This window comes from Pseudophryne corroboree, chromosome 2, assembly GCF_028390025.1.
Source record: "Pseudophryne corroboree isolate aPseCor3 chromosome 2, aPseCor3.hap2, whole genome shotgun sequence".
NCBI lineage: Eukaryota > Metazoa > Chordata > Amphibia > Anura > Myobatrachidae > Pseudophryne > Pseudophryne corroboree.
In genome coordinates, this window is record NC_086445.1 from 7,551,160 (window position 1) to 7,565,065 (window position 13,906).

Genomic DNA, 13,906 nt, shown 5'->3' on the forward strand with positions numbered 1-13,906 from the left:
AGCAGGATGACTGCTGTGATATTTCATCTTCCTCGCAAAGGACTGTTGGACAGTCAATTGCTTACTGGAAGTAGTACAAGTGGTCTTCTGACTTCCCCTCTGGGATGACGATCGACTCCCAACAGCAACAACAGCAGTGCCAACAGCAGTAGGCGTTACACTCAAGGATGCATCGGAGGAATCCCAGGCAGGAGAGGACTCGTCAGACTTTCCAGTAACATGGCCTGCAGGACTATTGGCTTTCCTGTGTAAGCAGGAAATTGACACCGAGGGAGTTGGTGGTGTGGTTTGCAGGAGCTTGGTTACAAGAGGAAGGGATTTAGTTGTCAGTGGACTGCTTCCGCTGTCACCCAAAGTTTTTGAACTGGTCAATGACTTGTGATGAATGCGCTGCAGGTGACGTATAAGGGAGGATGTTCCTAGGTGGTTAACGTCCTTACCCCTACTTATTACAGCTTGACAAAGGCAACACGTGGCTTGACACCAGTTGTCCGCATTTCTGTTGAAATAATTCCACACCGAAGAGCTGATTTTTTTTTGTATTTTGACCAGGCATGTCAATGGCCATATTCGTCCCACGGACAACCGGTGTCTCTCCGGGGTGCCTAACTTAAACAAACCACCTCACCATCAGAATCCTCCTTGTCAATTTCCTCCCCAGCGCCAGCAACACCCATATCCTCCTCATCCTGGTGTACTTCAACAGTGACATCTTCAATTTCACTATCAGGAACTGGACTGCGGGTGCTCCTTCCAGCACTTGCAGGGGGCGTGCAAATGGTGTAAGGCGCCACCTCTTCCCGTCCAGTGTTGGGAAGGTCAGGCATCGCAGCTGACACAATTGGACTCTCCTTGGGGATTTGTGATTTAGAAGAACGCACAGTTCTTTGCTGTGCTTTTGCCATCTTAACTCTTTTAAGTTTTCTAGCATCCTCCTGTGAATTCTGTGCTTCCATCCTCCTGTGAATCTGAACCACTAGCCATGAACATAGGACAGGGCCTCAGCCGTTCCTTGCCACTCCGTGTCGTAAATGGCATATTGGCAAGTTTACGCTTCTCATCAGACGCTTTTAATTTTGATTTGTGGGTCACTTTACTGAACTTTTGTTTTTTGTATTTTACATGCTCTCTACTATGACATTGGGCATCGGCCTTGGCAGACGACGTTGATGGCATTTCATCGTCTCGGCCATGACTAGTGGCAGCAGCTTCAGCACGAGGTGGAAGTGGATCTTGATCTTTCCCTATTTTACCCTCCACATTTTTGTTCTCCATTTTTTAATGTGTGGAATTATATGTCAGTAATATATCAATAGCAATGGCCTACTACTATATATACTGCGCACAAAAACTTAAATGCACCACAGGTATGGATGGATAGTATACTTGACGATACAGAGGTAGGTAGAGCAGTGGCCTACTGTACCGTACCGCTAAATATTATATACTGGTGGTCAGCAAAATTCTGCACTGTCCTCCTACTATATATACACCGCACAACTAAAATGCACCACAGGTATGGATGGATAGTATACTTGACGACACAGAGGTAGGTAGAGCAGTGGACTACTGTACCGTACTGCTATATATTATATACTGGTGGTCAGCAATATTCTGCACTGTCCTCCTACTATATATACACCGCACAACTTAAATGCACCACAGGTATGGATGGATAGTATACTTGACGACACAGAGGTAGGTAGAGCAGTGGCCTACTGTACTGTACTGCTCTATATTATATACTGGTGGTCAGCAAAATTCTGCACTGTCCTCCTACTATATATACACCGCACAACAACTAAAATGCACCCCAGGTATGGATGGATAGTATACTTGACGACACAGAGGTAGGTAGAGCAGTGGCCTACTGTACCGTACTGCTATATATTATATACTGGTGGTCAGCAATATTCTGCACTGTCCTCCTACTATATATACACCGCACAACTTAAATGCACCACAGGTATGTATGGATAGTATACTTGACGACACAGAGGTAGGTAGAGCAGTGGCCTACTGTACTGTACTGCTCTATATTATATACTGGTGGTTAGCAAAATTCTGCACTGTCCTCCTACTATATATACACCGCACAACAACTAAAATGCACCCCAGGTATGGATGGATAGTATACTTGACGACACAGAGGTAGGTAGAGCAGTGGCCTACTGTACCGTACTGCTATATATTATATACTGGTGGTCAGCAAAAGTCTGCACTGTCCTTCTGCTATATATACTGTGCACAACAACTAAAATGCACCACAGGTATGGATGGATAGTATACTTGACGACACAGAGGTAGGTAGAGCAGTGGCCTACTGTACCGTACTGCTATATATTATATACTGGTGGTCACTGGTCAGCAAAATTCTGCACTGTCCTCCTATACTACAATGCAGCACAGATATGTAGCGTTTTTCAGGCAGAGAACGTAGATATTTGCAGCACACTGAGCACAGATATTTGCAGCACACTGAACACAACTGAGAGAACGCTGCACGTCCTCTCCCTATCATCTCCAAAGCACAAGTGAAAATGGTGGCGATGCGCGGGATGATGACGTTCGGGCACGCTCGGGTTAACCGAGCAAGGCGGGAGGATCCGAGTCTGCCTCGGACCCGTTTAAAATGGGTGAAGTTCGGGGGGGTTCGGATTCCGAGGAACCGAACCCGCTCATCACTATATGCATCGCGGGTGAGCTGAACGTTGGTACATATGTAGTGACAGGAGACAGAGAGAGGGTAGAGAGGGGAGAGCCTGGTCCTGAGATGTGGGATCTGGAGAAACGGAAACTGTAAGTGCGCTGTGATAAGTAGGATGTGAGCAGGGCCGGCTCTAGGCACGTTCGACTAGAGCGGCCGCGCGGGGCGCCACCCTTAATGGGCGCCGCGCGCTGGCGCCGCCATAGTCTTACCTGGAGCCGGCCCTGTACACTGCAGGCAGCTCTCCCCGCCGTCCCCGGCCTTTCAAAACTGTGCGCTGCGCGGCGCGGCGCCGGCGTCTGACGTCAGACGCCGCGCAGCGCGCACCAAGCGGCCGGGAACAGTCGGTGGCCCTCAGGCTCAACAGCAGCACGTCCCCTCCCAGCGTCGCCGCAGGTATGTTGGGATCGTCGGGGCCGGGCACTGTGTGTGGGGGCACTGGCACTATGTGGGGGCACTGGCACTATGTGGGGGCATTGGCACTGTGTGGGGGCATATCTGCACTGTGGGGGCACTGGCACAGTGTGGGGGCATATCTGTCGCTGTGGGGTCATATCTGCACTGTGGGGGCATTTATGAATCTTGCACTGTGGGGGCACTGGCACTATGTGGGGGCATTGGCACTGTGTGGGGGCATATCTGCACTGTGGGGGCACTGGCACTGTGTGGGGGCATATCTGCACTGTGGGGGTGTCAGATTGTGTTTGGTCTGTGTCCCCGGAGGGGGCGCTAGTGGGTCAGTGGAGGTAGGAGGAAAGAGACGAGGAGGTTGTATCACGTTCTTGCGCATGAGCGCAATGGTATTTTATTAGCAGATAAGTTTTAAACAGAAATGCAGCAGAAATAATAATATCAGATGAGAAAGTCAAATACTTGGAATGGTAACAAATAGTCTATGGCAATGGATGATAGATGACTTGAGAAATCATATCCGGTAATGTAAAACAACAGAATGAATGTTAATGAAATGATACTGGTTTGGAAACCAGAGCAGGGTTTTAAAACAGAGAACTAAGGCAGTAGATGGATATTGCAAACCTGAGCATAAGCAGGAGACCAACTCACAGTGCAGGTGATGAGGCACTGGCAGCAGCAAGCTGTGTCACAGGTGGAGGAATGAACACACCTGGAGTTTAGTCTTCAACTGCAGGCTGAAGCACACAAGGTGGTGATGAGTGTGAAGCCCAATGCAGGTTGCTGGTATTGCTGAGCCTTGAAGTTCCACGGGAGCAAAGCAGAATCACCAGGAGTATAAGTTCTTAGCAGAGAACCAGGAACTCAGGAGAAACAGGAGCCAATCCTTTCATGCAGGTTGTCAGAATGACACAAAGTCCAGGATGCCTGTGAGGTGAAACTGTAGCCTCCTATATACCCCATGGTGTGCAGGGATTGGATGGAGGAAAGGACAGTGGGTGCGGCCACGCACCGGATTGGCCGCAGCATACTAGCTGATTGGAAACTGTCATGGCGGCGCCCACGCCGCGGCCCAGCGGGGACGCGGCGCGCACACGCCCGCTGGCTCAGGAGTGTTCCCAGGACCTTGATGATGTCCCATGGCAGGGGCATAGGCGACAGGTGACCGCAGGGAGCCAGGACGGAGTCCGCAGCGGCGGACGGATGCCAGTCTGGTAAGTCGATTCCTGACAGTACCCCCTCCTTTAGGGGTGGACACCGAACACCCACGTGGTTTGGAGGGATGAGTGCTGTGGAAGACACGGACCAACCTAGGAGCATGGACATCAGATGAATTCACCCAGCTTCTCTCCTCTGGGCCATAACCGAACCAATCGACCAGGTACTGGAGACGTCCATACCGGCAACGAGAGTCCAGAATCTTGTTGATCTCAAATTCCACGCCCCGCTGAGTTCGAACCTTGGGACCTGCTGGAAGAGTATTCTGAAAGCGGTTTAGGACTAGAGGTCTGAGGAGAGAAATGTGAAAGGCATTAGGAATACGAAGTGAAGGTGGTAATTTCAACTTGTAAGCCACTGGGTTGATGACACTCTCAATAGGGTATGGACCAATGAAGCGTGGTGCAAACTTCATGGATGGGACCCTGAGACGAAGGTTGCGGGTTGATAACCAAACCCTGTCCCCCGGTTTCAAATGGGGAACCGCACGTCTCTTGCGGTCGGCGTAGATCTTGTATCGACTGGAGGCTTTTTTGAGGGAAACATGAATTCTTTTCCAAATGGAGGAAAACTGAGTCAGAGCAGTAGTGGCAGCAGGAACATCCATGTGAGGGAGTTCTTGGAATTCAGGTACCCGGGGATGTTGCCCATAGACTGCAAAGAAAGGTGTCGTGTCTGTAGCAGTGTGGTAACGAAAGTTATGGGCAAACTCGGCCCATGGGAGCAGATTGAACCAATCATCCTGGGAGGATGTTACATATAGCCTTAGGAAAGTCTCAAGTTCTTGATTGACTCTCTCTGTCTGCCCGTTCGTCTGAGGATGGTATGATGACGAGAATTTCAATTTTATCTGCATGGCAGAACAGAGGGCCCTCCAAAACCTTGCTACAAACTGTACCCCCCGATCAGATATTATTTCGGAGGGTAAACCGTGTAAACGGAAGATCTCCTGTAGGAAGATCTGGGCAAGTTTCGGGGCTGAAGGGAGACCCTGGAGAGGAACGAAATGAGCCATCTTGGAAAATCTGTCCACTACAACCCAAATAGTGTTATGTCCCTGAGAAGGTGGAAGATCAGTGATAAAATCCATTGATAGGTGAGACCAAGGACGATTAGGGACAGATAAGGGTTGTAACTGACCTGCTGGAGACTGACGAGGAGTCTTGTGCTGCACACATTTAGGACAGGATGCCACGAAATCCTGGATGTCCACTTTCATCTTCGGCCACCAATATGACGCAGAAAGGAACTTGAATGTCTTCAGGACACCAGGATGACCAGTGAACTTGGATTGGTGGGCCCAAGCTAGCAACTTGGGACGGAGTTCTGGGGAAACAAAAGTCTTACCCGGAGGTGGAGCTGGAGAGACTTGAGAGGCAGCGAAAACCACGGGACTCAGGATGGAATGTGGCACAGAGTCAGATGTTCCCTCTTCTGATTCCATGGACCGGGATAATGCGTCGGCTTTCACATTCTGTGAACCTGGGCGGAAATGAAGCCTAAAATTAAAACGTGAGAAAAACATAGCCCACCTGGACTGGCGAGGGTTAAGGCACTGAGCTGCTTTTAGGTATAGCAGGTTTTTATGATCCGTGAAGATGTTAAACGGATGTTTAGCCCCTTCTAGGAGATATCTCCATTCCTCGAGAGCCAGTTTGATTGCCAGTAACTCTTGATCTCCCACGGAGTAGTTAGCTTCTGCGGGAAGAAACTTGCGAGAAAAGAATCCACAAGGGTGAACTTTCCCATCAGATCCCTTCTGGGAGAGAACAGCTCCAACCCCAACTGTAGAGGCATCTACCTCCAACTCGAACGGCCTGTTGACATCTGGCTGTGACAGCACTGGAGCAGACATAAAGGCTAGCTTGATCTTCCGGAAGGCTGCCAAGGCTTCTTCTGACCAGTTGGAATGATCTGCCCCTTTCCGAGTCAGGTTGGTAATAGGAGCGATGAGAGTGGAGAATCCTCGAATAAATTTTCTATAATAGTTGGCAAAACCCAGGAACCGCTGGATAGATTTGAGGGAGTTTGGAATGGACCAATTGGCAATGGCTTCCAATTTTGCCGGGTCCATCTGAAGATCCGATCCGGAAATTATATACCCCAGGAAGGGTATAGAGGGAACTTCGAAGGTACATTTAGATAATTTCCCGTAGAGACGGTTTTCACGAAGACGTCGGAGAACTTCACAGACTTGTAGGCGATGAGATGGAAGGTCTTGAGAAAAGATAAGAATATCATCTAAGTAAACAACAAGGTACTTATACAGGACATCACGAAAGATCTCGTTCACGAAGTGTCGGAATACCGCTGGAGCATTACTTAACCCAAATGGCATTACCAGGTATTCATAATGGCCATCTCGAGTGTTGAAGGCTGTCTTCCACTCGTCACCACTCCGGATTCTGATGAGATTATAGGCACCGCGGAGATCTAATTTGGTAAAGATGCGAGCCCCCTTAACTCTATCAAAAAGTTCGGTAATAAGTGGTAGAGGATAACTATTCTTGATGGTAATGTCATTGAGACCCCGATAGTCAATGCATGGACGTAGTCCACCATCCTTCTTTTTGACGAAGAAAAAACCTGCACCAGCGGGTGATGATGACGGACGGATGAATCCTTTCTGAAGATTCTCTCTGATGTAATTACTCATCGCCTCTGTTTCAGGAACAGACAAAGGGTAGGTGCGCCCCCTGGGTGGCTTCTTGCCAGGAAGGAGATCGATGGGACAATCCCATTCCCTATGGGGCGGCAGGATATCAGCAGCCTTTTCACAGAAGACGTCTGCGAAGTCTTGATAAGCTGCTGGGAGTGTTAGCTGTGACTTTACTTCGGTAGACTTGATGGGACACACTTGGGCTAAGCAGGAATGATGACAGTGTGAACTCCATGAGGTAAGCTGCAACGTTGTCCAGTCGAACTGTGGGTTATGTAGTTGAAGCCAAGGCATGCCCAAGACAATCTCCTGGGTGGCTTGAGGGATGACCAGGAACTTGATCACTTCTGAATGGAGAAATCCAACTCCCAGAACCACTGGGGTAGTTTGATGTGAAATGTTCCCTTTAGAGATTCTACTACCATCCACAGCAGTAATGTATACAGGATAAGAGAGTTCACAGGTAGACAAGCAAAATTTGTTTACCGCAGCTTGGGTGATAAAATTTCCTGCAGCACCGCAGTCCACTAATGCTGACGCAGACTGGAGCCCAACGGAAGTTTCTAGCGTCACTGGAAGAATGAGATCTTGTTGAGAAGGAGCTTGACTGAATGATCCTAACTTGACTCCTCCCTTACAAGTCAGGATCTGGCGTTTCCCGAACGCATCGTGCAGGAGTTAATTTGATGACCCGCAGCAGCACAGTATAGGCAAAGCCTCTCTCGAAATCTTCTTGCCCGCTCCTCAGGGGTTAGGCGGGACCTATTTACCTGCATAGGCTCGTCAGAAGAAGGAGGCTGAAACTGTACAGAAGGTATGAACCTTACTCTGCGAGGTTCACTCCGAGCGCGTTCATTATTGCGTTCGCGGATGCGAGAGTCCAGCTTTATACACAGGGAGATCAAGTCAGACAGTTGAACAGGGATGTCACGGGTTGCCAGTTCGTCCTTGATCCGATCCGAAAGTCCGTGCCAGAAGGTTGCTACCAGAGCTTGGTTGTTCCATTGGACTTCTGCAGCCAACGTCTGGAACTGGATGACATATTGTCCCATGCTTCGGTTACCTTGACGAAGTTGGATCAGGTCTGCCGAAGCTGATGTTGCACGACCAGGCTCGTCAAAGATCCGTCTAAAGGTTGACACGAAGTCTGAGTAGTTATTGATCAGAGGGTCAGCACGTTCCCACAGAGGAGACACCCAATTCAGAGCAGATCCAGAGAGTAAGGAAATGATGTAGGCAACCTTGGACCTTGGTGTAGGAAAGTTATGTGGCAATAACTCAAACTGTATTTCGCACTGATTAAGAAACCCGCGACATAATTTAGGACTGCCATCATATTTGCTCGGCACGGGCAGGTGCAGACGAGACACTGGAGCTGATGCAGCCGACATAGAAGAACTTACAGCACTGGCAGGTGCTGGGGTAACAGTAGGTGAGAGTACACTTGGCAGGGATTGCTGCAGTGTATCCAATCGGGAGGACATCCCTTGTAGAAAGTGAAGCATCTGCTGCTGCGCAACCTCTTGACCATCCAGACGGGAGACCAGATTTTGCAAGGCCTCTGACCCCACACTCCGTCCACCATCCGAGTCCATCGATCCTGGACTTACTGTCAGATTGTGTTTGGTCTGTGTCCCCGGAGGGGGCGCTAGTGGGTCAGTGGAGGTAGGAGGAAAGAGACGAGGAGGTTGTATCACGTTCTTGCGCATGAGCGCAATGGTATTTTATTAGCAGATAAGTTTTAAACAGAAATGCAGCAGAAATAATAATATCAGATGAGAAAGTCAAATACTTGGAATGGTAACAAATAGTCTATGGCAATGGATGATAGATGACTTGAGAAATCATATCCGGTAATGTAAAACAACAGAATGAATGTTAATGAAATGATACTGGTTTGGAAACCAGAGCAGGGTTTTAAAACAGAGAACTAAGGCAGTAGATGGATATTGCAAACCTGAGCATAAGCAGGAGACCAACTCACAGTGCAGGTGATGAGGCACTGGCAGCAGCAAGCTGTGTCACAGGTGGAGGAATGAACACACCTGGAGTTTAGTCTTCAACTGCAGGCTGAAGCACACAAGGTGGTGATGAGTGTGAAGCCCAATGCAGGTTGCTGGTATTGCTGAGCCTTGAAGTTCCACGGGAGCAAAGCAGAATCACCAGGAGTATAAGTTCTTAGCAGAGAACCAGGAACTCAGGAGAAACAGGAGCCGATCCTTTCATGCAGGTTGTCAGAATGACACAAAGTCCAGGATGCCTGTGAGGTGAAACTGTAGCCTCCTATATACCCCATGGTGTGCAGGGATTGGATGGAGGAAAGGACAGTGGGTGCGGCCACGCACCGGATTGGCCGCAGCATACTAGCTGATTGGAAACTGTCATGGCGGCGCCCACGCCGCGGCCCAGCGGGGACGCGGCGCGCACACGCCCGCTGGCTCAGGAGTGTTCCCAGGACCTTGATGATGTCCCATGGCAGGGGCATAGGCGACAGGTGACCGCAGGGAGCCAGGACGGAGTCCGCAGCGGCGGACGGATGCCAGTCTGGTAAGTCGATTCCTGACAGGGGGCACTGGCACAGTGTGGGGGCATATCTGTCGCTGTGGGGTCATATCTGCACTGTGGGGGCATTTATGAATCTTGCACTGTGGGGGCATTTATGTATCTGGCACTGTGGGGGCATTTATCTGGCACTGTGGGGGGCATTCATTTATCTGGCACTGCGGGGGGGGGCATTTATCTGTGCACTGTGAGGGGGCATTAATGTATCTGGCACTGTGGGGGCATTTCTGGCACTGTGGGGGCATATCTGCGCTGTGGGGGCATTTATGTATCTGCACTGTGGGGGCATGTATGTATCTGGCACTGTGGGGGCATGTATGTATCTGGCACTGTGGGGGCATTTCTGTATCTGGCACTGTGGGGGTATTTATGTATCTGGCACTGTGGGGGTATATCTGCACTGTGGGGGCACTTATTTATCTGGTACTGTGGGGGCATATCTGGCACTGTGGGGGCATATCTGGCACTGTGGGGGCATATCTGGCACTGGGGCATATCTGGCACTGGGGCATATCTGGCACTGTGGGGGCATATCTGGCACTGTGGGGGCATATCTGGCACTGGGGGCATTAATGTATCTGACACTGTGGGGGGCAATAATGCATCTGGCACTGGGGGCATTTATGCATCTGGCAATGTGTGGGCATTTATGTATCTGGCACTGGGGGCATTTATGTATCTGGCCCTGTGGGGGCATATCTGGCACTGTGGGGGCAATTTTATATATGGCACTGTGGGGACATATCTGGCACTGTGTGGGCATTTTTTTATCTGGCACTGTGGGGGCACTTATGTATCTGGCACTGTGTGGGCACTTATGTATCTGGCACTCTGTGGCCATTTATGTAGCTGGCACTGCTGGGGGGCATGTCGCGTGTAGCTGGCACTGCTGGGGAGCATGTCGCGTGTAGCTGGCACTGCTGGGGGGCATGTCGCGTGTAGCTGGCACTGCTGGGGGGCATGTCGCGTGTAGCTGGCACTGCTGGGGGGCTTGTCGCGTGTAGCTGGCACTGCTGGGGGGCATGTCGCGTGTAGCTGGCACTGCTGGGGGGCATGTCGCGTGTAGCTGGCACTGCTGGGGGGCATGTCGCGTGTAGCTGGCACTGCTGGGGGGCATGTCGCGTGTAGCTGGCACTGCTGGGGGGCATGTCGCGTGTAGCTGGCACTGCTGGGGGGCATGTCGCGTGTAGCTGGCACTGCTGGGGGGCATGTCGCGTGTAGCTGGCACTGCTGGGGGGCTTGTCGCGTGTAGCTGGCACTGCTGGGGGGCATGTCACGTGTAGCTGGCACTGCTGGGGGGCGTGTCATGTAGTGTTCCCGCTAGGCGTCTGTGGCTAGGCAATGTGTCTCAGTGCTGTGCCTGGCGCAAAGTGTATAGGAGGTTCTACCTGGTGCAGTGTGTATTAGCTGCACTACTGTGTGGTGTAATGCAAATTGCCACTATTATGTGGCCACGTACCTTCCCCACGAAGTAACTCCCCTTAATTTTTGCTGCGCGCCTTCGGCGCGCACTGTCCATTCTTTTACATATAGGTATGGGAACAACAAGCAGTATGTACATCATTTTGCCCTCCTAACTTAAAAATGTGCCCTCCCTGTGATCAGCACCCTGCCCTAAAACGTGAACACTATCATGTGTAGCTGGCACTGCTGCGGGGCATGTCATGTGTAGCTGGCACTGCTGCGGGGCATGTCATGTGTAGCTGGCACTGCTGCGGGGCATGTCATGTGTAGGTGGCACTGCTGCGGGGCATGTCATGTGTATCTGGCACTATACTGGAGACATTGTGTGTAAGGAACACTACTGTGGCTATGTGTAAGGCTGCTAATTGTGTGAAAATATGTTTATAGTTTGATGATATGAAGTTATGAGGCCACGCCCACTTTTCCAGAGGCCACACCCACTTTTCCGGGGACGCCATGGGGGGGGGGGGGGCGCTTTTACATTTTCTCGCTCAAGGTGCTAGTAGGCCTGGAGCCGGCCCTGGATGTGAGCCAGGGCAGCGTGTAGAAGGCGGGGATTGTAGCATCGTAAGATAAGAGCGTGATTGTAATTGAATGTGTATGATTCTTACAAGAGCACAGGACGGGTTCAATTCCGCTATTCTCCCTACAGTATGGTCCTCCGGGATTAATTGGGAACGTCTGGAAATGATGAGAGAGCACTCAGAGTAATGAATGTGGGTCTGCTCTACACGCAGAGAGGCTGCAGACCCTGTGTCTATAATGTGACGCACGCCAGCGGTGTAATAACTGTGCTATGCCTTCCGCAGAAACCCAATGGGACGCACCGGACTGAGAGGAGTGGGGAGCCTGCGCTGGTTCGGACCGAATCATTCCCTTCATCCTGTACTGACACGGTGAGATATAACACGTCATGTATCACTAGATGTACCGTATGTGACACACGTGTGCAGGCAGACACAGAGAGATGTAACAAGTCATGTATCACTAGATGTACCGTATGTGACACACGTGTGCAGGCAGACACCGGGAGATGTAACACGTCATGTATCACTAGATGTACCGTATGTGACACACGTGTGCAGGCAGACACCGGGAGATGTAACACGTCATGTATCACTAGATGTACCGTATGTGACACACGTGTGCAGGCAGACACTGGGAGATGTAACACGTCATGTATCACTAGATGTACTGTATGTGACACACGTGTGCAGCAGACACAGTGAGATGTAATACGTCATGTATCACTAGATGTACTGTATGTGACACACGTGTGCGGCAGACACGGTGGGATGTAACACGTCATGTATTACTAGATGTACTGTATGTGACACATATGCAGCAGACACGGTAAGGAAGTAACACGTCATGTATCTCTAGATGTACCGTATGTGACACACGTGTGCAGGCAGACACCGGGAGATGTAATACGTCATGTATCACTAGATGTACTGTATGTGACACACGTGTGCAGGCAGACACCGGGAGATGTAATACGTCATGTATCACTAGATGTACCGTATGTGACACACGTGTGCAGGCAGACACAGAGAGATGTAACACGTCATGTATCACTAGATGTACTGTATGTGACACACGTGTGCAGGCAGACACCGGGAGATGTAACACGTCATGTATCACTAGATGTACCGTATGTGACACATGTGTGCAGGCAGACACCGGGAGATGTAACACGTCATGTATCACTAGATGTACTGTATGTGACACACGTGTGCAGGCAGACACCGGGAGATGTAATACGTCATGTATCACTAGATGTACCGTATGTGACACACGTGTGCAGGCAGACACAGAGAGATGTAACACGTCATGTATCACTAGATGTACTGTATGTGACACACGTGTGCAGGCAGACACCGGGAGATGTAACACGTCATGTATCACTAGATGTACCGTATGTGACACACGTGTGCAGGCAGACACTGGGAGATGTAACACGTCATGTATCACTAGATGTACTGTATGTGACACACGTGTGCAGGCAGACACCGGGAGATGTAATACGTCATGTATCACTAGATGTACCGTATGTGACACACGTGTGCAGGCAGACACAGAGAGATGTAACACGTCATGTATCACTAGATGTACTGTATGTGACACACGTGTGCAGGCAGACACCGGGAGATGTATCACTAGATGTACCGTATGTGACACACGTGTACAGGCAGACACCGGGAGATGTAACACGTCATGTATCACTAGATGTACTGTATGTGACACACGTGTGCGGCAGACACGGTGGGATGTAACACGTCATGTATTACTAGATGTACTGTATGTGACACATATGCAGCAGACACGGTAAGGAAGTAACACGTCATGTATCTCTAGATGTACCGTATGTGATACACGTGTGCAGCAGACACGGTAAGATGTAACACGTCATGTATCACTAGATGTACTTTATGTGACACACATGTGCAGCAGACACAGGGAGATGTAACACGTCATGTATCACTAGATGTATTGTATGTGATACACGTGTGCAGCAGACACGGTATGATGTAACACGTCATGTATCACTAGATGTACTGTATGTGACACACATGTGCAGCCGACACAGGGAGATGTAACACGTCATGTATCACTAGATGTACCGTATGTGATACACGTGTGCAGCAGACACGGTAAGATGTAACACGTCATGTATCACTAGATGTACTGTATGTGACACACGTGCAGCAGACACAGGGAGATGTAACACATCATGTATCACTAGATGTACCGTATGTGATACACGTGTGCAGGCAGACACGGTAAGATGTAACACATCATGTATCACTGGATGTACCGTATGTGACACGTGTGCAGCAGACACGGTAAGATGTAACACGTCATGTATCACTAGATGTACT

The 13,906-nt window shown here is 50.0% G+C and overlaps 1 protein-coding gene across 1 annotated transcript in view; it reads left to right on the forward strand.

Annotated features, from left to right (window-relative positions):
• The window catches only part of LOC134988793 (transient receptor potential cation channel subfamily M member 2-like), a 734,670-nt gene that overhangs the window by 709,040 nt on the left and 11,724 nt on the right, over positions 1 to 13,906 (forward strand). The window contains exon 30 of the mRNA XM_063950575.1: positions 11,834 to 11,920. Coding sequence (XP_063806645.1) covers positions 11,834 to 11,920 — 87 coding nt within the window. The remainder of the gene's footprint in view (positions 1 to 11,833; positions 11,921 to 13,906) is intronic.